The sequence below is a fragment of the Stigmatopora argus genome, chromosome 1 (assembly GCF_051989625.1).
Source record: "Stigmatopora argus isolate UIUO_Sarg chromosome 1, RoL_Sarg_1.0, whole genome shotgun sequence".
Lineage (NCBI taxonomy): Eukaryota > Metazoa > Chordata > Actinopteri > Syngnathiformes > Syngnathidae > Stigmatopora > Stigmatopora argus.
Window position 1 is genome coordinate 14,256,374 of NC_135387.1, and position 23,962 is coordinate 14,280,335.

The 23,962-nt window shown below is 40.8% G+C and overlaps 1 protein-coding gene across 7 annotated transcripts in view; it reads right to left on the reverse strand.

Moving 5' to 3' along the window:
- mcf2la (mcf.2 cell line derived transforming sequence-like a) overlaps window positions 1-23,962 on the reverse strand; it is a 31,590-nt gene that overhangs the window by 1,848 nt on the left and 5,780 nt on the right. Inside the window, exons 1-32 of one of the 7 annotated variants that reach the window (XM_077600159.1) lie at window positions 22,356-22,492; window positions 13,536-13,619; window positions 13,090-13,204; window positions 11,752-11,842; window positions 8,366-8,479; window positions 8,140-8,256; window positions 7,892-8,041; window positions 7,081-7,205; window positions 6,889-7,003; window positions 6,684-6,803; window positions 6,420-6,611; window positions 6,151-6,342; window positions 5,911-6,064; window positions 5,777-5,829; window positions 5,618-5,697; window positions 5,467-5,533; window positions 5,264-5,379; window positions 5,112-5,181; window positions 4,945-5,037; window positions 4,598-4,690; window positions 4,383-4,508; window positions 4,083-4,304; window positions 3,912-4,004; window positions 2,974-3,052; window positions 2,847-2,910; window positions 2,671-2,774; window positions 2,403-2,495; window positions 1,904-1,978; window positions 1,548-1,616; window positions 1,195-1,304; window positions 236-348; window positions 60-163 (exon numbers count right to left, since the gene is read on the reverse strand). In XM_077600159.1, the coding sequence (XP_077456285.1) occupies window positions 60-163; window positions 236-348; window positions 1,195-1,304; window positions 1,548-1,616; window positions 1,904-1,978; window positions 2,403-2,495; window positions 2,671-2,774; window positions 2,847-2,910; window positions 2,974-3,052; window positions 3,912-4,004; window positions 4,083-4,304; window positions 4,383-4,508; window positions 4,598-4,690; window positions 4,945-5,037; window positions 5,112-5,181; window positions 5,264-5,379; window positions 5,467-5,533; window positions 5,618-5,697; window positions 5,777-5,829; window positions 5,911-6,064; window positions 6,151-6,342; window positions 6,420-6,611; window positions 6,684-6,803; window positions 6,889-7,003; window positions 7,081-7,205; window positions 7,892-8,041; window positions 8,140-8,256; window positions 8,366-8,479; window positions 11,752-11,842; window positions 13,090-13,204; window positions 13,536-13,619; window positions 22,356-22,455 (3,493 nt within the window). In that variant the 5' untranslated portion in view covers window positions 22,456-22,492. Of the gene's footprint in view, window positions 1-59; window positions 164-235; window positions 349-1,194; window positions 1,305-1,547; window positions 1,617-1,903; window positions 1,979-2,402; window positions 2,496-2,670; window positions 2,775-2,846; window positions 3,053-3,911; window positions 4,005-4,082; window positions 4,305-4,382; window positions 4,509-4,597; window positions 4,691-4,944; window positions 5,038-5,111; window positions 5,182-5,263; window positions 5,380-5,466; window positions 5,534-5,617; window positions 5,698-5,776; window positions 5,830-5,910; window positions 6,065-6,150; window positions 6,343-6,419; window positions 6,612-6,683; window positions 6,804-6,888; window positions 7,004-7,080; window positions 7,206-7,891; window positions 8,042-8,139; window positions 8,257-8,365; window positions 8,480-11,751; window positions 11,843-12,376; window positions 12,609-13,089; window positions 13,205-13,535; window positions 13,620-18,917; window positions 19,144-22,355; window positions 22,493-23,962 lie in introns of those variants that run through there. The other 6 variants (XM_077600122.1, XM_077600106.1, XM_077600117.1 and 3 more) reach the window with 6 other exon arrangements.

Below are 23,962 nucleotides of genomic sequence, written 5' to 3' on the forward strand. Positions count from 1 at the left end.
TCTCGAGACTAAAAGAAAAACTTCATAAAATGACATTTTTAGAGATGACTAAACCCGACCTGAGCTGCTGAGTGATTGAGATGATCTGGACTCAGAAATCAAGGTCAGTAGGTTTGCCTGTGCCATCCAGCCTTCCTTGTTACTGCGAAGGTTCTTCACAAACCTGCACAGGGATTCATTTGTTGCAAAAGCGCGACAAATCGGTGTTACTATGCCAACATAAGAAGATGTTTACCATTGTCCCTCGTCTTCCTCTCTGATGAGCTGCACCACATCTCCACTCTTGACTGACAGCTCCTGAGGTCCCGCCTTCTCGGAGTCTGCTACCACCGTGTACTTCCCTGGAATCTTAAAGCCAAACCAGTTTTGAGCATGCCCCAGAAGCTTATTGAGCTTGTCTGCCATTGCCAGTGAAGGACAAATCAGAGTTCCTTTAAAATTGAACTGCTTTTACATTGACCACAAAAATTAAGATAAGGAAAAAGATCAACAGCCTTACTAGTGTTCTGTTTTAATGTTAGTAAACGGTCAAGGTTATCGTCAAATGAAATGTTCAGTTGTGCTTGTTTGAAATTGTAAGTTGTGTAAACTAGGCACCAGCCTCACGCCGGCAAAAATGTACTCAGCCAGACTGTAGCTTAGTTGACTATGCTGTCAATCAGTAGGCCCCAGTCTAAATCACACCTGGGTTAACTTGATATATGTACATATAGTAATCTATACATGTACTTGAACATATGTCCAGGTTACTTTTTACGTTTTGCCTACTTTAAGTTCTGCTTACTTAACATAAATGCTACCGAGTTAAAACTTTGCTACTTGTATTTGCAAGTTTTACATCAAAACCCGCCTAAAATTTTGAGTTCTGCTTTTTTAAAAAAAGTACCATTGTTTGTCTACGTTTGCAAGAACGGAATATTTTGTTGAAGACTTTTTTTTTTTCATGATGATGTCACGAATAACGAGCTTAACATGTCTTGGGTGAGTAAAACACCACAAGATGCTTGCCAGTTAACAGATGACGACACACAACGAAAATGCTGTGTCTAAGTTTTGAGGTATTTGTCAGCCAAAACAAGACTACTAATGGTTTCTAAAATGACACCATACAAATCAGGTCAACAAGCATTCCGAGATGGATTGTGTTCAACATGAAAGGTTCTCCTGTCGGCCAAACATGTTTGCAACTCTCACCAGCTTCTGTCCGACATCATCTTCAGTGTCAGAATTCAACGGCTCCTCGCCACTGGAGTAACCATCATTCTCCTCAGAGGCATCCACCGAGAGCGACACTTTGGTCCAGCCTAGAAGACATGAGCAGGGGAAGTTTGATTTATGATATAAAAGACAACTTAAAAACAGTGATTGAATGGCACTGATGGACACGATGTGTGTTGAGCTTTTGCCAGAAGGCCTGGGCTAGCCTTTTGGATCAAGAGCCCAAAATATGATCCACATCAGAGGCCTGAATCTGGCCCACATTTCACCGAGCAAACTCAAACAAGCACAGCAGTTCACAGCAATAGGCCACAATGGTTTCTCTGTACCTCGCCGCTTTCTCTGTAAGAGACTAGAGGTGCTGGTCCATTTGACTTTGCTCAGAGTGACGTGAGAGGCTGGACAAGAACAAAGAGCCAGCAACATTTAGCAGAAGTTCTCACTTGAGAAGGGAGGGAAACCCCACAAAAACCAACAAAAAAACAAAAATCTCATGACAGGATGATGATGGTTACTACCTGTGGATAATAGACAGATTAGCATTGGCACATCCAAGGACTGGGTCAAAAAACATAAGATGATGATAATGCATAAGACGAGACGGCACTCTGATGTTTAAATCATGAAAATACAGATGACAAAATGGAAGACCAACATCCTGTTGACTTATAAAACAACATTATACCTTTGAACCCAAACGGAGTCGTGTCACTCTTGACCAAGTGACGCTTGGCACTGTGCTCTGGGCTTAGGCCCGAGCCTGGCCACGCAGGCAAGTGGAGTTTAGAAAGGGGGAGAAGGAGTGTGAGAGAGAAGACAAGAATCAAAATGTCTTTGTCATTTTGCCCAAAAACGATATAATTCTGCACCAGGAGCGCTCGTAGATTGTGTCCATATGAGCAAGGCAGGATGGCAGAATTAATATTCCAAAGGGGTCAAACTTTTACACCTCTATCGATTGAGTACCATAGAATAGATCGCAAGTGTAAAAGTACTTTTTATTTAATGCAATGGTTGTTCATCAGATCTATTCGTCTATTCAAATTTCGTATTACTCTTATGTGCTTGAGTTAAAGCTTTGTGAAATTAAAGTAAGCACAGATGTACATCTTTTTAAAGAGAATGATTAAAATAACTACAGCGCGTCCATTGAAAAAATGCAATTCAAGGTATAATAACGTTACCTTTGGGACTCTTGAGATTGCTGAAACCCTGCAAAGTAAAACGCTTTTTACCCACTGAGGACCTGTCCGCGCTCGGACTTGTCACCGTCTCATCTGGAAGCAATGAATTGATATGTGGGAAACGAGAAGAGTAGGCGCCAATCACAAAAGAACAAAGTAAGTGCCCAAAAAAAAGATGATGTAGATGAGATGATGTAGAAAAGCAGGATTTCATATCAGTGAGAGAGCTTCAAGCATTTTTGAAAAAAAGCCCTTAAAGAGTATTCACCTTTGGGTTTGGAAAGTGAAGCGCTGTTTTCAGGCACGAGGTTCGACTCCACTTTCTTTTCCTCTGTTTTTTTAGGGTTCTTCTGACTATTACTCCGGAACGGACTGTGTTAACACGGTAAAATAAAGTCATCACCATAATGTGGCGGTTAAACATTGTGGTGCAGAGCCACTGACCTGAGGGAGACGGGGCTGTTGGTGGAGTTGTTTGGGGAGTCACAGCTCTTATTTTGGCTGGCATCTGCAGATGTTTGTGCCAAATGGTTACAAATGCACTGGCATTTGCTCCGAGTCAAGTGTTTACCTCTGCAAGCTTTGAGCTGTTGGGTGAGAACTTTTCGAATCTCAGTCACCCATGATGTTTTGATCTCAGGTGTTGGAGCCTAAACAAAAATAATACTTATATTTATTTAAGAGTGGTTTAGGCAAAGGAATTTTGATTCTGGTTTCCTGAGGAATAATAATAAAAGGCCTAAAGTGGTTTAAAGGCATTTGAAGTAACAATTTAAAAAAAAATAAACAACATACAGTTGTACCTCTACTTACGAAATTAATTGGTTCCAAGAGGTTTTTCGTAACTTGAAAATTTCGTAAGTAGGTGTACTTTATATGTAAATTCTCTCATTCGTTCCACGGTCCTCACACAACTACCGACTTAACCCTTTAAAATTGGTCAGTGTCCCAATTTTCAATTAAATGTGAGGAAACAAACAAAAATGAGAGAAAATTATAAGGAAATTATTTATTAATGTCTTAAAATAAATAAAGCACTTGAAAATGTGCCCTGCGCCGCTGAAATATCTCCCACTGTGGCCGTTATCAATGTAATACCAGTGTTTGTCCGCCAGATGGCGGCAAGAGCCCGTTCTACCATGACCGAAAACCCTTGACTTGAATACAAGTGATTCATCATTTTCTGGTTACATTATCATTCTTATTGTTCTAAATGTATGGGCATTGGTTCGGCAAAACATATCTTGAGTCGAATCGGATTGCATCGGGAATCAAAAAGTCAATATCGGGACATCCCTAATTCTGAGTGCTGGAAAGTACAATAACAATCAGAAAACTGTCTGTTCATTAGACTGCTATTTCTTGCCGTTCTGTCTAACTGTATGCTGTTTTATTCTACACTGTGATGTTGTCTCGTCTTTACTAAAAATAAAAAATAAATGCCCATCTCAGTCTTTAAGTGAGTGCACATTATGAATATGATGTACATGATCTGAAATTGAAGCTTACCTGGACAATGAAGACCTCTTCTCTTGAATTGCACCAAACCTCAAACTTCTTATTGTCTCCTTTTGCATTCTCTGTAATTCCCACTGCACTCATCTGGTGGTGAAAAGCAAAGACTGTGAGCATTGGCACTGAACCATGGAACATGCTGCACTGAGCGTGGTAGTGCCTCACATTGAGAGAATGTTTAAAGCTGTACGATGGAGCTTTTTCGTATCCCTCGCCATTCTCCTCCCTCTTCTTGCAAAAGAGCAGTGCCTTCTCATGTAGGAACAGATGCCTCTGCATGGGCTTGAACCTGGCAAAGTCCTTCACCTTGGCATGTCCCTTCTTGTGCTCTGTCCACACGCTGAAGGAGCCTTGCATTAGTAAACGACCAAGATCGGAGAGGTTGCCCTGAAAGAAGAAACATGGATTCTAAGAATTTTAAGACCAAATAGTGCAAGCTGCAACAACAACAAAACACAATTGGACCTCGTATCCTGTGATAGCGATGAGATGCATGGAGTCGTTGAGCGCCTTCAGGATGCCCAAAATGGAGGAGAGAGCTTCCTGGAGATCATCACAGCCATCACAACCTTTACTGTACTTTAACATCTCCTACAAAAAGCAATGGGAAGCATAGCTAGTTAGTTTTTTTTGCCTCACACGCCAACTCTATGCCGGCATGCCACGTGAATGCAGCTCACCTTTAGCAGCAGCTGGTACTTGGTAATTCTCTGGACAGGTTTAAGTAGGTAGGAGTCCAATCCTAGTTTATGTTCCAACTTTTTCTGACACTCCTGATGCCCGCCAAACCCCCGGTGAATTGGCATATTAGTACAGCACTGATTGTTTGATTATCGTTAAAACTCTAATACAAGATCTATGTAAAAAATAAAAAATAAATCTTTTGCATTATGCATATATTCAAATTGATTATTGCCATCAATGGGATAAATACAGAACTCTCATTGTCTTTGTGATGGCAGATAAGATACCGCACACCACAAGAATCACAGTATCATGCTTGGATTTCAATTAATATTCAAAGAACCTGAAAGAAGGCACAATCCGAACACTGTCGCCATAAACTCTCAGAGCGAGGTTTATTCTGGCAGTAAGCCTCGTAGATCTGTAGGTCCTTCATCTGAGAAAAGAAGACAAATCTTCAATATTAGATATTTGCCCCTTCAACCTGCTCTTGGATCAAAAAGTGCTTACCCTTTCTAAAAAGCAGCGGCCCACAAGTTCAGGGCAGTTAGTGTAAGCCTCCAGTTCCTTCAGAAATGTCCTGCAAATTAAATTCAATCACATTTAAGATGCTTAAGGGAAATTCATAACAGCCGGCAGTTATCCTAGGAGGAGAAGAATACCTTTTATGAAACTGATAGATTTCGGACATGTTTCCAAACAGAATGTCTTTCTTACTCAGCAGCGTACTGGGCATGAGATGAGCCAGGGAGGGATTTTCCATCTCAGCCGCATAACCCTGCAGTAACACAACCCCAGTTAATCGAATAGTGATCGTGTAAATGATAAACAGCCCAAGAACAGACCGGACCGCAAAGTCAATCACCTCTAAAACACACAAAAGCTCCTCAACGTAGGCTCGTTCGGTCTCAAGCAGTTCATTCATCACGTGACTAGAAAAAACACACACAAACGAGATGGTTTTTCATGCCAACCATCTCCAAAGACATGGTCAAAAAGTCGTTAAAGTTCCTCACCGTCGAAGCACGGCCAGGTTTTCGTCTTCCTCGGAAAGGGATGCGTGTCTGGTGTTGCCGTTGGGTACGGGAGACTCCACCTGGACACGTACACTTTTTTTAAAGGAGCTCCAAAAGTTTCAAATGTGTCACAATCGATCTTAAGAGGGCAAAATTTACCTTTCTGCTCGGGGCATTATCTGCCGAGTATCTTCTCTCTTTTCTCTGTTGGTCTGACAAACAGATCAAACATTTTATTGTGTCAGCGAGTTTAATGTACAAATTGAATTGAGTGATTTCGATGCAAAACGTACTGGGCGATGACAATGGGGACTTGACTTCCGGTCTCGGAGCCACTGGCTGAACTGGTCGTGTTTGCTTGGCGGCAAGTTTTTTCAGGCTAACACGTCTCTTCTCAAACATCTCCTGGATAGAGCTTTGCTTCTGGAAAATCTGCTCTACTTGATCCTGATGAAAACACACATCAAAATGTTAATGAAATTTTAAAAAAAAAAAAGCCAGACAGATAAATAAAACATGTCAGTCTGGCTGACCCTGAGCTGGGTAGTGAGCACCGCCTCATACTGGCAGTAGATGGCGCTGCAGTCAACGAGGGTGTGAAGAGGTGCTGTGTCCAGGTATCGTTCCAATTCTTTGAGCGCAGCCTCGGCTCCATCTTGAGACTGACATCGGTCCACTGGCTGGCTCGCCAAAAGATAAATTCCTTCTTCGCACCAACGGGAAGCCTGATCAAACAAATCTATTAAGTGCTCTAAGACTTTCTCACAGTAGAAGCAGGTTGTAGGCCACGGAGAGTGGGTACCTTCTCCAAGGTGTGGTGAAGCTCCATTGTTCTTAGAAGGAGGTTCTTCTTGTCTCTCAGCGTGGAGCTGATCTCCTCACACACTGCTCTGAGCTCGCAGCATTTCGGCCGAATGGAGTCATCGGCATAATGAGCGCTTTCGATCAGCCGGTCGCCTTCACTGGCAAGTGAAAGGGCGTAGTCCAAAACCTCCTGTTGGAATTGCAGAAAGTGTGTTTGCATCTTTCAGGTTTTCCTTAGGCACTTTTCAAAAAACATACTTACGCAGGCCTTTTCCTCGTGACTGCTGAGCTCTCGAAGGACGTGCTCGGCATGGGCAGGGTTGACACTGACCTCCGAGAAACCGCATAACCGCTCCGACGTGGAATCAAGTTTGGAGCGTACCTGTGAGCCACGACAAATCAAGGTTGGTTTTTTAGACTGAGAAATTTTTTTGCACCAAACGAAGGCTAGAATTTTCTACACTTACTTCACGGAAGTGCTGCTCAAAATGGCGAAGCTGCAAGCACTGCTCTAGCTTGGAGCGGTGGCGTTCCCAAAAGTCATCAAACGCCGTCTCAGTCTCATCCAATTGACCCAGCAGTCTGACAGAGAGAGGAGTCAAAAAATGCAGGCAAACATTAAAATGAACAAGTTAAAAACAAAGTCAAGTCCCTCTTACCGCTGTACAGTGGCTAGGTTTTCCAGCTCATCATGGGTCATGTGGTACTCCGTGTCATTCTGAAACGGTTCATTAATGCAGTCCAATAGGCGTGCGCCTTGAGATTGCGATACCTGTAGGTCCTCCTGCAAAATACAGATTTTATGACATGAGAATGTGTATAATCATCAAAACCAAACTCAAGACCCATCTATTCAGGGGTTAGGGTTAGCTAACCTAATAGCTAACTTTTCCCATCATTCTCCTGTTTATTTATTTTTTTACTATTGTTTCTTGGTATTTTTGATGAATGTTAGTTATTTTATTTGTTTTATTGTTTAATATCTTTAAGTGCTAGAGAAGTGTATATACATTAAATGTTTCATTGATTAATAGTTTCTCTAATTGAGTCATCAACTATGAAAATTGTTGTTGATTAATTTGATGCTCGGTCAGCCATCAATAAGTCGATTAATTGTGGCAGCCCTAGTTAGCAGACGGTCGGCCAGTGACAAAGATGATTTTGACCCTCCTGATGAAGATAAATTTCCTTTGGGTCAACATTCTTCTATTGATTTATTTTTGGCTAAAATGGCCTTTTGACTGTTGGATTTTTTTCTTGATTTGCCAGTGCAATATAATAAATTTTTGAAACAACAAAAGAGGATTTATAAGAAAATGAATAAACAAAAGCCCAAAACAACTTGGTCACTTAAAAAACTCGAAATAGATCATAGTAAATCAGTTCCCATTGATCCAGAAATAGAGCGAAATATAAAATAGATCTGGCTAGAGTAACACTCCCATGAAAAAAAAAAATGGGGAAACAGACCTTCATTTTGTCTTTTTTGAGAGAATGCGATTGCAACAAGCTGGTGGTGACCTCAGCATCGTTGGGCATTTCTGTCTCTGCAAGCTCAGTGCCAAAGGCCTGCAGGGTGTGAGCTGTTGTCTTCACCATGAGAGCGAACGCTTCGATTGCCTGCATTGGAAAGACAAAAATATGAATACGATTAAGATGACCCAAAAAGGTGTGTTTCAAGAAAAATGTCATCCTGAGATTTTTAAGCAAGCGCATACAGTGCGGTGTGAAATCCAGCTTTCATTGCAGTACTCTTGAGTGCCCCCCAATTCTGTGGTTAGTTGTCCTGGGTCGATATAGGCATGGAGCTCGGTCACCGAGCTCAGCATGACCACCTGCAAAGGAACGTAGCAGATTGGCGCGAGTAGGGATGGGCCGGGCGGCTATTCCTGATTGTTAAGCACAACATGTAAACTGACCCAATTACAGGGAGAAAAGACAAACCTTCATTTTGAATTCATCCTTGTTGAACTTGAATAGGAAGTCTGACAGTGCCCGCTGCAGAAGTGTAGTAGGACGCAATACCAGAACCAAGTTTACATTCGCTGGGAAGGTGCCCTGGAAAGCAACATATTGTGAGCCCTACTAAAAAAAAAACTCCTTTTAACATGAATTACTATTTGAATGATTATGTTGGTAATTTATGATTTCCGCCAAGCTGTTTCAAAGTACTATAATTGCTGATTGATGTTTATTGATCCTGATAAAATCCAAATGTCTGCAATGAAGGGATTAAAGAAAAATAATTCACAGTGGGACAAGTTGGGGGGTGAAACATTTTGCAGTGTTAGATTTTTTTTTTTTATGACAAAACTAAAATTGAAGTCAGGTTTTTGTCTTCACTACTTACTATGTTGTGACTACTCACACATGACTGTGCTGTATGATATGACAAAAGATATTGCCAAAACAATTTCAAACTTTCTATTAGCATTTTAAAGTGCGTGTTTCAATCAAAAAAAGAAATACGCACTTTGTGGAGTAGCACCACTAATTTCATTATACCAGCTGTTGTATAATGACAATATAAAGGCTTTTGACTTTAACATCAATTTGTATCACTATAAAAAGACCTGTTCCTGCAATCCACTTTATGACAGATAATAATCTTTTATTAATGATTTCATGCTCAGCTAATACACAGACTTAAGTCAAGATCTCTTGTCACAATTACTAATAGATGATTAGATATCTTTACATTTGAGCAGAAATATGTATCAGTATGTGTCTACTTTGTTGATTTTATTCACACTAGATAGGTTCAGGTTGCAGTACTACTTGACACTTCTAACATTTATGGCAGCGCAGTTTAATATTAATTTAAAAGTTAAGTGTTTTCACCTAGTAATTAAAAATTTATCATATTGTGCCATATCGATATTGTGCTTTAGAATGGTCCTTAGTGTGATAGGAAAACTCAAAAGGACACCATTATAAAGCATATCCTTAGTAAAAATTATAAATAAAAATTGAGGTCATCACTTTTTCTTTAATACATTTATGTAAAGTGTGTTATGGCATGTTTTTGAGCAAAGACAAAGACCTCACAAAGGTTTCTATCTGAAGAGAAAGGACACCTTTGAATCTATGATATTGATGACCTCAATGTATAAAGCAGTGCTCTTGATGTAACTGAGTCACAAAGATGACATGCACACCCAACACATACACATTCATCCCAGTCATGAACTGCATGAAGTTGCCATGGAAACCAATCTCCTTGGAACAGGCACAGGCTGCAATGCAGTCACAAAATCTGAGATGACAGAGAGAGAGACTCGCCAAGCACACACCAACACAAAAATTGCTTAGTTTGTGCAGATCAGCTGTGCGTTACAATAACACTGACGCACAACGCTGTATCCGCAAAAGGAATTAATTAAATGTAATTTATTCAGAGTGGTCTTGTGCATTAACATGACAATGCAATGCTTACCCTGAGAAACACATACACTATCACAGTGAAATGATGTTCACACCCAGACCACCAGATCAAATGATTTCATAAATAAGTGATAAGAAATTGAATCTTCTTCAGACCAGGCTGATTTAAATACTCTTACGAACAATGTGCTTGTCGCTCTCCCAGGAGCAGCATCGCAACGTGCTAATCCACAAGGTCTGGCCTCTTTTGTGACAAAGGGTTTTGTTTTAATGCAGGAGCATTGTCAACTGGAATATATCAAAAGTAGTCTTTATGGACAAAATAGGACCAACGCTGCACCTTTAATTCTTTTTTCCCATGAGGCATTAAATTCCTTTTCCTAATATCCCCATACTATTAACTTTAATGTTTATTCAAACAACACCTTTTGGACAATCCCTTGATTACAATTTAGCACTAACAGTCAAGATCATGTTCAGTTCTAACAAGCCAGATACAGGTCTAGAAGAACCTTATCAAATGTCTTTTAGATGAACTATAGAATAGCTAAAATTATACCAGGTACCAATATTAGAATATCGACACCATTCTCATCTTTTCGCTGTCATGGGTTTCTAAGTAAATATTTACAAGCTTTCTTTCAAAGGTGGGAATGTCTGAAGCCATGGCTTAGATTCTAAGCCTTAGAAGCTAAAGAAAAATATGTGTTTACATACAAACTAACAGTACTCAAATGTAGCCTCAAACTCTCTCGTTAGTTTAATTTCTCATACCGTCAATGAAAAAAAGACAGTGATCAACAAAATTTATGCAAAGTGGTAAATATACCCAGAAGAAAGATTTTTTATTACTAGCACCACTAGCAAAAATATTAGCTATTAACATGATCTTAATTCCCCTACTGTCATTAAAACGGTCATATAGAGACTCCATTTTGAAAGGGCACCTGAACAAGTTTAAGACATTGATACAATATCCTCTGGTCCAATGAAAAAAGAGGGCTCTTTGGCACTAATTCCAGATTAAATACTATTTGGTGGAACCAAGGCAACTCTCATCACCTGGCCAGCACCATCCATATAGTAAACGCAGCACTATCATGCTATCGGGATGCTTTGCAGTTCTACAGAAAAAAACTCGGATTCAAACCTGCAGAGTACTGAAATTAGCTTAGTGTACAGTTGCACAGATTGTGAGGTGCTCTGTATGGAATTTTGAGTGAAACAAATTGATCACATTCTGTATTATGTCTGTGACTCTGTACAGTGAATACTTTCCTAATGGACTGCAGTCTAGCTTGTGTGCACCTCACTAAGTTTCACCCTTCAGCGTTCTTCAGCACGCCTCAATGACTCCATGTCTATTAAACGCCACAACGCAAGGACAAGGTTCTCCATCAGGAGTTGGGTATTAATTACAACTACCAAGCGAATGACAGCATGTGACCTTGAACAACCTTGAGAATGGGAGCATCCCACAGGACAGTGGGCAATGTCTACTTGGCAATAGGTCACACGGTTATTGGCTAGTTAGCAAGGCATGTTCATTCACACACTTCAATGCACCGCAGGCTAACTGGTTGAATCCTAAGTTTAGAAAAACCCTAAAAACAATTGATCATTTTATACACACTTCACATAATGGACTAGTAATCATCCCCATGGGTACTAAGAGTACGGGACTGATGATGTCCAATTAGCATATATTATCATAAATATGCATACAGCTAATAAGCTCAACAGGGTTCCACAGGATAACCATATTGAAAACAGATGTACAGTATTGTGCTGTGCTAAAGATGCATGGCCAATAACTCCTTTATTGTGGTTAACAAATAAAATGTTCTTTTTTTAACTCCATCCGAGTCCCCACAGACGGGTAGACACCTGCAGACGGAATATGGCTTTGCACACACAACAAACACACATTGCATTAAGTGTCTTACTGCGATTCGGAGCAGGGTCGTCCTGACAGCAGCCCATCGGTCCAGTCGCCTGTCGATGACCAGAATGAATCCTATTCCGGAAGAGGCAATGCTAATAGAGAGAGAAAAAATACATTGATAGTTTTGTATGCATTAATCTGTGAACTACATTTGATAACTATTCTTTTGCGCATATTAGTATGACATTTTCATGTTCACGTTTGGGCTTTACGGTTTGGGTAAAAGTTTTTTCTTGGGAGTCAAATGCTTGAGCAGCAAAGGTTTTAATAACTTGCTGCCCAGCAATGTTGCCAATCAACAATTTTGCAGTGATTGCGATCCACACGATCGCCATGACAACCATGGCTCTGCCGTTTTGTGTATGCAACAATTTTGCCAACATGGTGCCCGATGTAGAAATCTCATTATTATAATGTAGGTGCCTGTTTATGTTAGCAATTCAAGCCAACCTTTTCACCATAGGTCTGTACAAATATATCAGCATTTCTGCTCAAATTGCATAGACGAAAAAGGAAAGACATTGCAACACACAATGTGCACATTAAACATGAATAGGCATTCCGCCCTTGTAGATAGCTGAACAATTTTCAAAGGAGTACATACAAGCACATTAGCAAAATGCTACCTTACAACTGTAGCAGCAGCAGCAACAGCAAATCTTCAATTCATCCCCAAAAAACTATGAATATTTAAACCAGCTAAACCAAATACATAAATGCATCGAATTCCACTCCTACAAAAAGCACGTCTTCAATATTCCATTGTTATGATCCAGATATATTCCTTCATTTTTTGTGATTCCATTTTGTCTGCATCACTGATTATCTGCTTGTAGGGTGCAGATGAAGAGAGGGGACTGTTCTCATCCTTAAAGAGCACCCCCACCCCTCCTCTCCTCCAACTCCTCCTCCTCCACCAGCAGCATCTCACGCTTAGCCAATTAGAGACGAGCCCTGCATCTTACTGGTCTTTCACAGCCTATCAGAGCTCTGGAGCGCTGCCAGATTGTCAGTTGGGTGCAAAGAGCTAGCGGGAATAAGGGAGGGGACTCAAAGAGGGGTGCTGGATATTAAAAGCGATAGCCGCAAGAAAAAAAAGAAAGACAGGCCAGGCCGCCATGACACACACAGAGAACTATACAGTATGTCTTTATATTGCCCCCGAGTTGATCCAATCATAACAACAACAAAAATCATTGTTTTATCCTTTTTTTAATTAATTTGTTGTAGCTATAATGTCTATTTTTAAACAGTCGATGATGTCATCCCTCAGGGAGCACTGTTGTTCTGTACTGTCATCTGTTGGCGTCAAGCGGTACTACAGACAAAGACCACTTACCTGGGCACAGTAGTGAGGTAGTTAAGCACATTTTGGATTTCGTCCTCTTCCAGTTCATTGAAACCTGGACATTCTGGGAAGATGATGATGGGGCTCCCATCAGTACCTCGGCCCCCTGTAGAATCAGAGGTAAAATTAGCAAAGGTTGCATTTATCCAATTCAAATGTTTGCTTCTTATCCACATATATAGTGTGAATAAAGTTTGCAACCTTTGCAAAAAAGGGGCAAAAAGTGCGTGTGGGTCAAATTGCAAAGCAGATAGATCACAGTAATGAATTATTCACATAGCGTCACAAAGCAGTCGCCACCGTCATGGCAACCCAATGCCCAGTGTTTCGTTCTTGTGAACGTCTCGAGTGCAAAAGTTTGAATTGTTGCCCTGAATAAAGAGTTTTGTCAGTATGGGACAACATGAATGTGAAAAGGAAAAAGAAAACAAACCAACCTGGCAGGATAGCAAACTGCTTCTGGAGTTCGGTGCCAATTTGTGCTGCACACAGAGGAATATCTTCTGTCTGCAAAATTTCATCTGAGAAGAAAAATTGGAGCATTTGTTTTTAATATGTTTATTACAAAATGGCTTTAACATTTACGTCATTAACAAATGTATCACCAGTGATAGGTAGTAGTATAAGTTATGTTGCAAATAAACATTTTTTTTAATACTTGGGTACGGTATTGCGATCATAGACATTTTCTCCATGCACCAGAGAATATGTCCGGAGAACCAATTAGGTCAAACTTCATGTTGCACTCGAGTAGGATAAGATAAGTTATGATTGTATTGAAATGAACACGTGCAGTTAGTCATCATATAGTTACATAGTTTGAGTTGTGATATTTATCAGCAAATATGTTAGCACCAGCAATCCCGGCAGTGAAAGACAAGCTTTGAGGTTTTAGTGAGTTTGTGAAAGCCAATCCTTGAGGTTTTCGTGAGTTCGTAAAAAAAAAAAAGCTTTGAGTTTTTGTTGAATTTGCGAAAGACAAGCCTTGAGCTTTTGGTGATTTCTAAATTTACCGTTAAGGTTTGGGCAACGGTGAAAGGCATGTGTAACACCCCCCTTTTAATCAGACCTCACAACAGGCACTGTGTAGCTTTTGTCGCCCACTAGCGTGAGAATTCTGCAGGACAAAAACAGCTCTTGCCATGCAGGGTGGCAGTTGAAGCCGTTGCTTCTCACACAATATGAAATATAAAATACTGAAAACTATTTATGGAGCTGATGGACTTCATCAACATTATAGTTTTTATTTGTATCTCCATTAGGAATAAGATTGACATCAAACTGGTTAATACCCAATTTTCCCCCCATTTGTTGCCATTTGGCATAACGTAGAGCAAAAAAATCTGAATTGTGCTTAACTAAGCAGTTTCAATCCAGCCTGCAATGTGAAACCTTGCGCTTTACAATGTGAAATTATAGTACAGCTACCAATGTGTACTCGGCAAGCAACACTGTAATTTGTGTTCACCCAGCTCATTGATGTCTACATGGAACATATACTTCCCACAAGTTTCACAATAAGAGTAGAGTGGACCTTGATGGACCTTTGGTGTGCTATTCTGACGCTGTTGGAGGCCACACCTATAATCTTCTAATCAATGTGGTATATCTTTAGAGACTAAGCTACTACCTGCTTCGTCCCTTTTTTTGGTAAGAAAGTATGGACATGCTGAAGCTTTGATGAGGCAAAGGACGTATTAAAAGGTAAAGCAGGAAAACATATGGTGGCCAGGTTAAAGGATGGTAAAATTGAGACGTGGCACAGCTGCAGGGTCACTAGGAAGATTCAAACCAGACCACAAACATTCCAGCAAAGCTAAGAAGCCTCTAATTTGGCCAAAAACCAACCCTTATGCTATAATTATCTGCACTATGGTTGAGTGAAGCGAATCTCCACAATGAAGAGCAACTTGTGAAGAGTTTAAAAATGTGTAAATTCTAAGACATGCTTTGTTTGCCTGCGTGGAGGTCACCCTTTGACTTACTGCTGCTGCCATTAAACAACGTAATCCGGCCTTCTTATGATTGGCGCTCATTAGTTTTTTTTAGGTAAATCTTACTGGAAGGTTTGGTTGCACATTTTTTGTGAGATTATTTTACTTGCCTCTCTGAAAGTACTTAAAATTCCAAGGGAGACTAATGCCACTTTGGTCAAATACTGCATTCTGTCAATAGAATTGAGAACGAAAAGTCAGGCCAATGCAAAGACCGGCATCAGACATGCAGGCGTCTTTTTCCAGCGCTACAGAACTCTAAAACAGCCTATTTTGAGTCCAATGAATGAAAATCTATGGCTGCTGTGCTTTGAGTGAAACTCTTTAGTGCACATGTATTCACAGTGGAAGTGGGGTACACACAAATAGTGATTATGGGGGGCAGAGTAAAGAATGTCCCTCAGCCTTAATTCACCGCCCCCCCCACCACCCACCAGACACCCCCTTCTTCACTTCATTCATGCTTTTTCATCGGCTAAACAGGGAAACATAACACACATCCTAATACGTACGAAAAGGAAATGTTCATTTGAACAGCTTTGTTGATGATCTCATCTCATTTCATTTTCTGAACCGCTTTATCCTCACTAGGGTCACGGGGGGTGCTGGAGCCTATCCCAGCTGACTTCGGACCAGAGGCTGAGGACACCCTGGTTGGTGGCCAGCCAATCCCAGGGCACAAGGAGACAAACAACCATTCACGCTCACACTCATACCTAGGGGCAATTTAGAGGGTCCAATCAGCCTACCGTGCATGTCTTTGGAATGTGGGAGGAAACCGGAGCACCCGGAGAAAACCCACACAGGCCCGGGAAGAACATGCAAGCTCCACACAGGTGGACCGACCTGGATTTGAACCCTTGTCCCCCACTGTGAGGCCGACGCGCTAACCACTCATCCGCCGGGCCGCCCCTTTGTTGATGATCCTATCTGGATTTAATATTACCCGGTAATTCAACAATGACACTATGTACAGTATGACTGTTACATCTGAGAAAGTGAAGAGCACGAGGTGCTCAATGTCAACTGAGTGAGCCAACACAGGATATCTTTACACGTTTACATTTTTAATATGTTGTCCCATTCTTTCTCAAGACTGGTGCGTTTCCAATGGCTCAAACTTTCCAACACATGACAAGTTCTAACCCGCAACTGACCGAAATAAGATTCAAATCCATGTTTTGGCAGTGATGATAAAACCCACAGGCTGCTTTAGTGACCAACAGTCTTATACTGTGGTTGTTGTACAGTAAATCTTGTGTACACTATACACCACCAATTCAAGAACAATTTGCTGCATCTGGTAGTGAATTCTGCTCTAATACTTTTAATGACAGAGTCAAGCCCGGTCTTTTGTTTACCACTCATCCTACCAGCGGCTTTTTTTTTGTTAAACACACATTGCCAGTTCAAACAGAGCAGACAGCTGTTTGTCGCTGCAGAAGCTGACAGCTGGTAAAATTTCAAAGACCCAGGAAGTTGAAGCACGTCGACCACTGTGTACATATCCACAAGTTCCCGCTTGTTCGCGATGCAAACAAAGAAAAAAAAACCTTAATGGGGACGACGTGGTGAACGCAAACGTGAAATGCCAACAGAGAAATGGACCGTTGCATTTAACTGCACGTGTATGTTTGTAGGGATGCCAGGATTTACTATGACTGTGCTGCTGTGTGTGTGGTAGAGTGCACGCACCCATGTAGTAAGTGAAGCCAAGCTCTATTATCGGGCATTACGGTGAGGCTTTACCAAAATGCCATCTGCCATCTGGCACTGCCACCGTCACTGGTACATGAATACACATTCGCACAAATTGCTTGACAAAAACTGGGTCACTCAGACTGATAGGGATATAGTATGTGCATGTGTTGTCTATTCCTAACCCCAAAGCTAGAATTAGGGAACAACGGCAAACTGCAGCCAGAGACATCGGTCACAAAACATTTTATAATTATAAAGCACCAGCAAAGTGCCAAGCCTTCAAATTTTGTATTTGTTCAATGGATTATTTTCTGCCTCTACTGTTTGGCTTTGCTTGCCAAATAATGTCCAAAAAAAACCTCAAGGTTTCAAGTTCGGCCCTTTCAGTGATACACAACTGTGTGTGAATGGACCCTTAGAAAAGGCACACAAGAACTTTGCCAAATTACCAGTTACAACACTCAAAGTATGGAAACATAGACAACCTTCCTTCAGTTATTACGGCTTTAATATTTTCTTCATCTAATTTGCTACCTTTGATGCCGATATAGGAGCAAACCATTTTGACTGGGAGGGTCGGCACTGATCACTTGCTGTTTGCCCATCCTAGTCAAAATGAATTGGACATCAATCGCCCACGTTGGCACTGAAATAATTACATTCAATACTAGCAATTCCAGTTTAAAATGGATTTGACGCCTAATGATGTCAATAGCAGTCGAATTAAGGGACGTAAATGTACCATTCTGGCTTTTCATTGTATTTACTCTGAGCAATCAGTTATTATAATCAACAGCTAAATCCAGAAACTTAAAAATACTCAATTAAAAAGATACCCTCTATATTTATCCGACACCTTGCAGTAATGTGCTGAGTTTGGCTGTACAGACTGGCTGTAATTTAAATAAGTCCCAATCGAAAGGTCAACAATTGCTCGAGGGCAATCCCTCTGCAGAAAAGTCAGCAAATGAGTGTGTTTCTTCTGGCTCCATAAGACAGTGATTTCCATACTGTATTCTTACAATAATATTACTTCCAACAACCTTTATGTTTATTTGGGAAGTGAGAATGTAGTATCACAGTTTCTTTCATTAATTTCATGAAGTGAACAAATTATGATTCTGTTTGTGGATGCAGATGCTCTCTTCAGTAAAGTGTCCCCTTGCGAAACAAAGTCCATTACAACCATAGTGTTGCTATTAAACCACTCTTCTGCCATGCCGTGTGCGCGCAGCTCACATGCCAGGCTGCATTATGGGAGCTTAACAGCTTCTAATCTAGACTTGCCAAAACACAAAGCAAGCGAGCACCCATAAATGTATCGCGTGAGAGACAAAAGTGTTTAAAAACAAAGTCACATGAAGTAGAATTTGACATTCAAACATTTAAAAGGCTTCATTTGTGCAAATGTCACTAGCTTAATAGGACCAACACAGTGTGTTTGCACAGTGGAAAACACGCACAAACACACTCCTTCAATATGTGGATCTCCCCTCAGGTCAATTCACGTCTTGCATTATGTAAGACGGACGGATAGTGATGCTTTTAGAAGGCGAGGTGTCTTGTTACAATGAGACTCAAATCAATAAGGCCGTGTTCATTCATCGGAGTCATTAATAACACCATGGATGTAACATGTGCCTTCGGGGAACAATGAGAGCTCATCAGCTGATTCTAGAAGTGGACTTCAAATGAAGCAACAACATGACCTTGTCTTGTAGATGTACCAATTGCCAACAAACTTCCTTAAGAAGCTCATCTAAATGTGAATGGGATACTTTATTTACAATTGTATGTTTAGCAGAAAGCCGCCTGATGGTGCCTTTCTCTCGAAGTCAGCTGGGTTAGGCTCCAGCAACCCCGGAAACCCGAATGAATGAATGAATGATTGTTTGGCATAATCAACAAATAATTCCTAATAATATTGTCAGAGAGAACATCTGGATGGACATAGGCTTTAGGAAATGTTGGGCCATTTAAAAATTAGAATATTAGTGATTTTCTTTTCTTGAAGCAGAACAAAAATAAACTATAAGGTCCTCCAAACTAGATACGCAACATGGAAACAGTGTTGCGCATAGCAGCACCAAAAGAAAAAAGTGAATTCTTGAGAAGTCACTCTACCTGTCATCATCTTCAGTTGAAGCCAAAGCCTGGTGATGTCAAAGCACAGTTGAGATATTCGGTTGACAGCCATGATTGCCGGTACCTCTCTGACAGAATCATGTACACACACAAAACACACTCACACACAGCCACATGCTGTCAGAGAACATCCCACTGGAAATATCGGCACTGGCCATCCATTCCTGCGCTTCTGAGGACTGAAGCCTCTCACCGAGCTGTCAGAGCTCAGTGGAGGCACACACACACACAAACCTTACCACGCCGTATCCCCCTAGTAGGCGGAGCTTCGGAGGGTCCGCCCCCAGTTTCACATTTCACACCGTTTCTACACAAAGAGCATCGCTGATGCTTGACAGGCTACACACGAGTCTTGAACATTGTTTGGTTGTGCTTCTGTCACGTGCAATGTATACTAAGCACATGCATGTACGCCAAGGTCCAACTTCGTGTTTAAAAATAAACATTGGTGCTTCATTCTCAACTACCCGATATTATCATCAAAATAAACCTGAAACAAATTTTGAAGTTGATCTCACATACAGTAAGTAACTGCTTCATGATAACGTGGGGGCAGTTTAGAACTCTGGCAAGCAGCACAACAACTGTGGCCAATACTAATCTTTACTGTATTATAAATTTTAACTGTTACTAATATGGCCTAAATCCAGATCACGTCCACCTGTGTGGAGTTTGCATGTTCTCCCCGGGCCTACGTGGGTTTCCTCCAGGTACTCCGGTTTCCTTCCACATTCCATAAACATCCATGCTAGGCTGATTGGACACTCGAAACTGCCCCTAGGTATGGGTGTGAGTTTGCATGGTTGTCTGTCTCCTTGTGCCCTGCGATCGACTGGCCACCGATTCAGGGTGTCACCCGCCTCTGGCCCGGAGTCAGCTGGGATAGGCTCCAGCACCCCCCGCGACCCTAATGAGGATGAAGCGGTTAAGAAAATGAGATGAGGTCCCTCCCGACAACTTGTTTACTGTGGGAGCGTTCAGGTTCCCTCCCAAAGACTAAACTAGATACAGCGTACCACCCAAATAGACTTTTACGAATGTCAAGAAGAAAAACATGACGGCACAATGGCACTCTCACCAGTGAAAAGTAAGCTTTTTAATGGGAGTTGATGAATGCAATGGGTAAGGTCACTAGATGATATTGCAGTTTTTTCCCCCCTTAATTTATTTATTTATTTTTACAGTCGATAATGAAAAAGCATGGAGCAGGAGAAGCCATTGTGCCACGCAGATTAAAGTGAAAGCTTGACCCTGAGGACATCAGTTCATTAAAATTATGAGTTATTTTATGTACTTTGTAACTGGATCCCATCCTTTAGCAAAGCATACAAGGTGTGGTTAATATAGCAGGCATGAGAAATTGGTTCGATTTGGACAATGTGATTAAATTTGTGAGCGCTTTGAAGGTGCCATCACTCAAGAATAATTTCAATCAGTACATACACGGGGAATTTTGGCTGCATAAAATTACCATACAAGACCAAAATATCATAAAAACGAGGTCTGCAGAAATTAGTTCATAGTAGGAAATGCATGCAGGGGATGTTATCGAGACACGGGGGTGTGCTCGGGGGAGGGGATAGCAGACAAGACTAAATGTATTTTTATTTGACGCGCTATCGACTCTTTCCGCTGCTCGGTGAAAACACTATTGGCCGGATGGAAAGTAAACAGGAAGACGCCAATTTAAAAAGGCAGCTCACCACAGAAAGAGATGGCAGATTCATGCTTTTTACCTCTGAAGGGCGTAGGCACAAGGTTCGGTTTTGTCCTTGTCAATTTTCTAGCATGTATTTGCAATAAACAATACCTACTAAACTAACATAAAATTATGGCATGGATTAAAAACAATTGGAAATAGCAGTGTTCAACAAAAGTAAGAGGGGAAAAGGTCGTAATAGTTGTATAATCTTTCATAAAATACTACGGAGTGGAATATTTCATGGCATATCACTATCAGAGTATGAAATAACCCACATTGTGATATTTTTTTCCGTATTGCCTTGCATTAATACACAGATAGGGTAAATACCAAAGTTTATGGAGTATAAGTCGCAATCCCAAAATTGTCCACATTTTACATTGTGATATTTACAGAAAATGACATGCAGCACTTTAGCCAGTAAAAATCCATAAACAAGCCGCAGGGTTTAAGACGGGAAAATAAAAGTAGAGTCTTATAGTCTGGAAATCACACTAAATCAGATTATTGTTTCAAAAAAATACATTAAAAACAACAATGTTAAATCTCATCTAAGGACTTTGTACAGTAGGCCAAACAGACCAAGGAATAAGTATTTGAAATATTGAGCATCATAAATCTTGTGATTTCCATATTAATTAAAGAGGAAGTGCCACCCAAGCGACGGTACAAACAAATACACAAACATATATTGAATATGGTCACACCGGATTCAGGGAACTACCGGAGGAAGTGTTTAAAAGCAGCTGATCGACACTATGATTGTGCAAGCGGTTCCATGTCCTGAGCACTTGATATCCTCTTGCAGATTTAAACCAGGTGACCGCACGTGATCAGTTTTAGAACTTCCACCCAGAACCGAGGGCAAATGACTTTCAAACAACTGTGCCAAAGACAAATGCTAAGGCTCAAAGAAAGGAGTAAAGAGGTTAACAAAGTACCTACTTGAACACTTCAAAATAATTTTACATTATATGCTACTAGTTCTGTGTGTGCAGTTTATTACCGGCATTTAAATGGACTGTTTTATTACTAGATCACTTGATAGGTACATGCAAACATAGGCAAAAATACATTGACACAGAATTAGATTTGGACTCTTAGGCCTGCATTTTTCCGTTTTTAATAAAAGGAAACAATCAGCCAGAAGTAGATAAAAGTTAAATAGTTATCTAAGTGGCAAAGCACCTAATAGTAGAGTGGTAGTATTAAAACTGTAGTAAAGACTAAAAATACCCAGGTAAGCTCTAAAAAAAGAACAAAGGACATGGATCAGAGTATCCTTTGCAGGCATGGAGTTCCAAAAATATACCACCACCATGATCAATCATTTCACACAAACACAATCCATGTGAATGTCTAATCAAACCACCTTCAATAAACACGGATGTGGAAATTAAGCCCCAACCAGCTGCTCTCCCAACAGGCTGCAAAAGTTCATCATGTGAAGCAAAACCCTCACAAAACATTATTTGGCATTAAAGCCCATAACTTTAATCATCCCTTGAGGATTGAAAGGAGCACTTAAGCACTTTACAACACGAGTAAAGCTCTCCATCCTGCTAGGTGACAGCTGACATGAATTAACAGAATGCAGGTCGTAACTCGGCCACTACTGCGCACCCAGTCAGAACTTTTTCATTCGGGCATGACTTGTACATTGAGGTAAAGGTTGGAGTAAGTCAAATAAGACAAAAACAAACATTCACACTTACACTGCAGATGTTGACAACACTGGGTATATCTGTAGTAGCTCTCCATCTCCACCAGTGAGACACAGACAAGGTGCTCACCTGCTTGCTTCTCCCCACTCATCTCCTCTTTATTCCCCGGATTACCACGGCAGGTAATGAAACACACATCCGTGTCCTGCGCTTCTCATTGTATTTTATATATCTGATTCTCTCCCTCTCGATACTCAAGTACACCTGTCAACTCACGTCATTACTCCTCCCTTTTACCCGCCCCTGTGCTGGTGTGTAGAAGAGTATCAGACCAACAAAGAGATGATGTTGCGCACTCCCTTTAACGAAATGACTTCCAAAACACGTCTTCGATCCAACTTGCGCACTCAATTGTCAACATGAAATTTGTATTCCTTATTGCACAGACTCATTTCAAGTCAACCTGCACTTCACTTGCAGCAATTGAATGAACTGACCATACATAGTCCAGGAAGAGTAAATTAGCACTGACATACCTTCACAAAGGTGTCTGCTACTACTCATTCTAAAACACCCATCAGTGGCCCGAAGGGATTGCACACTGTTTGCTTAGAAATGTTCAAACAAAAAATGTCCAAAAAACAAATAAGCGTCTGGTTTCGTTCACGGAGTGCACGAAACATGCTCCAACACCATGTCATGCAGATTCCGTTGCAATCATATGAACTGGCAATAAAACCCTAATACGAGGAAATCAAACTTACCTGTGATCTTAATCGGTGGATACTTAGAATTGTCTTTTGGTCCTCCACAGCAAAGGCAGGCAGACATTGTGAGTTCAAGCAGACTTCCTTATGTGGCTGTATTGATATTTTGCCGATCTTGTTCTTTGCTTTTTCCTATTGTCTAATCAACATGTGTTGGCAAGTCAGCTGAGCCACAAATGTTCAAGTGGGCGTATGGAGGCATAAACTTTGCGAGCAAATAGCCACTTGAGTAGAGATAATCAGTTACTAAGGTCAAGCTGCCACGTACCACTACACTTAAGCATAAAGAGCAGAAGAAAGTATTACTTACTGGATGTAGCCTCTTCTGAAAGGGTAGATTAGAGCACAAATTTGTAACAAACAATACTGTACATGTGAAAGAGAACGCTAACCTGAAGTGGGATAATTGCCTTTGCTGGTTATTGATGCATTGCTGGTGTGTAGTCCATAAGACAAATTGCGAAACAATTGACTCAACAAAGTTTGAACTTCGTAAATCAACTCCACTAGAGTCATGGTCTTTTCCTATTGATGTGGTATTAGCACGGTTCGGCCCGCCCGATACCACCCTGCTGCTTTCTGTTTGTGTGTTTATTTATCTCCATGTCTGGACTGCTTTATCAGAGGAAAAGGAGAGGAGGAGGGTCTCCTCTGACAAGAAGCCTTTCCTTTGAACCAATGTGCTGAATGAATTTGATAATCGGGGTCAAGTGTCTACATTTATTTACGGCACGCCCTTCTGGACCAATCTAAAAATTAAAGTGGTGGCGCCTTCCATTAAAAAAGAAAAAAACCAATTACTACCAGCTTCAGCTCAATTCGAGTGTGTGTATATCTCTACTTAAGAGTAAAACAACTCTGTAATTAAAATAATTCATAATTAAACTGCGG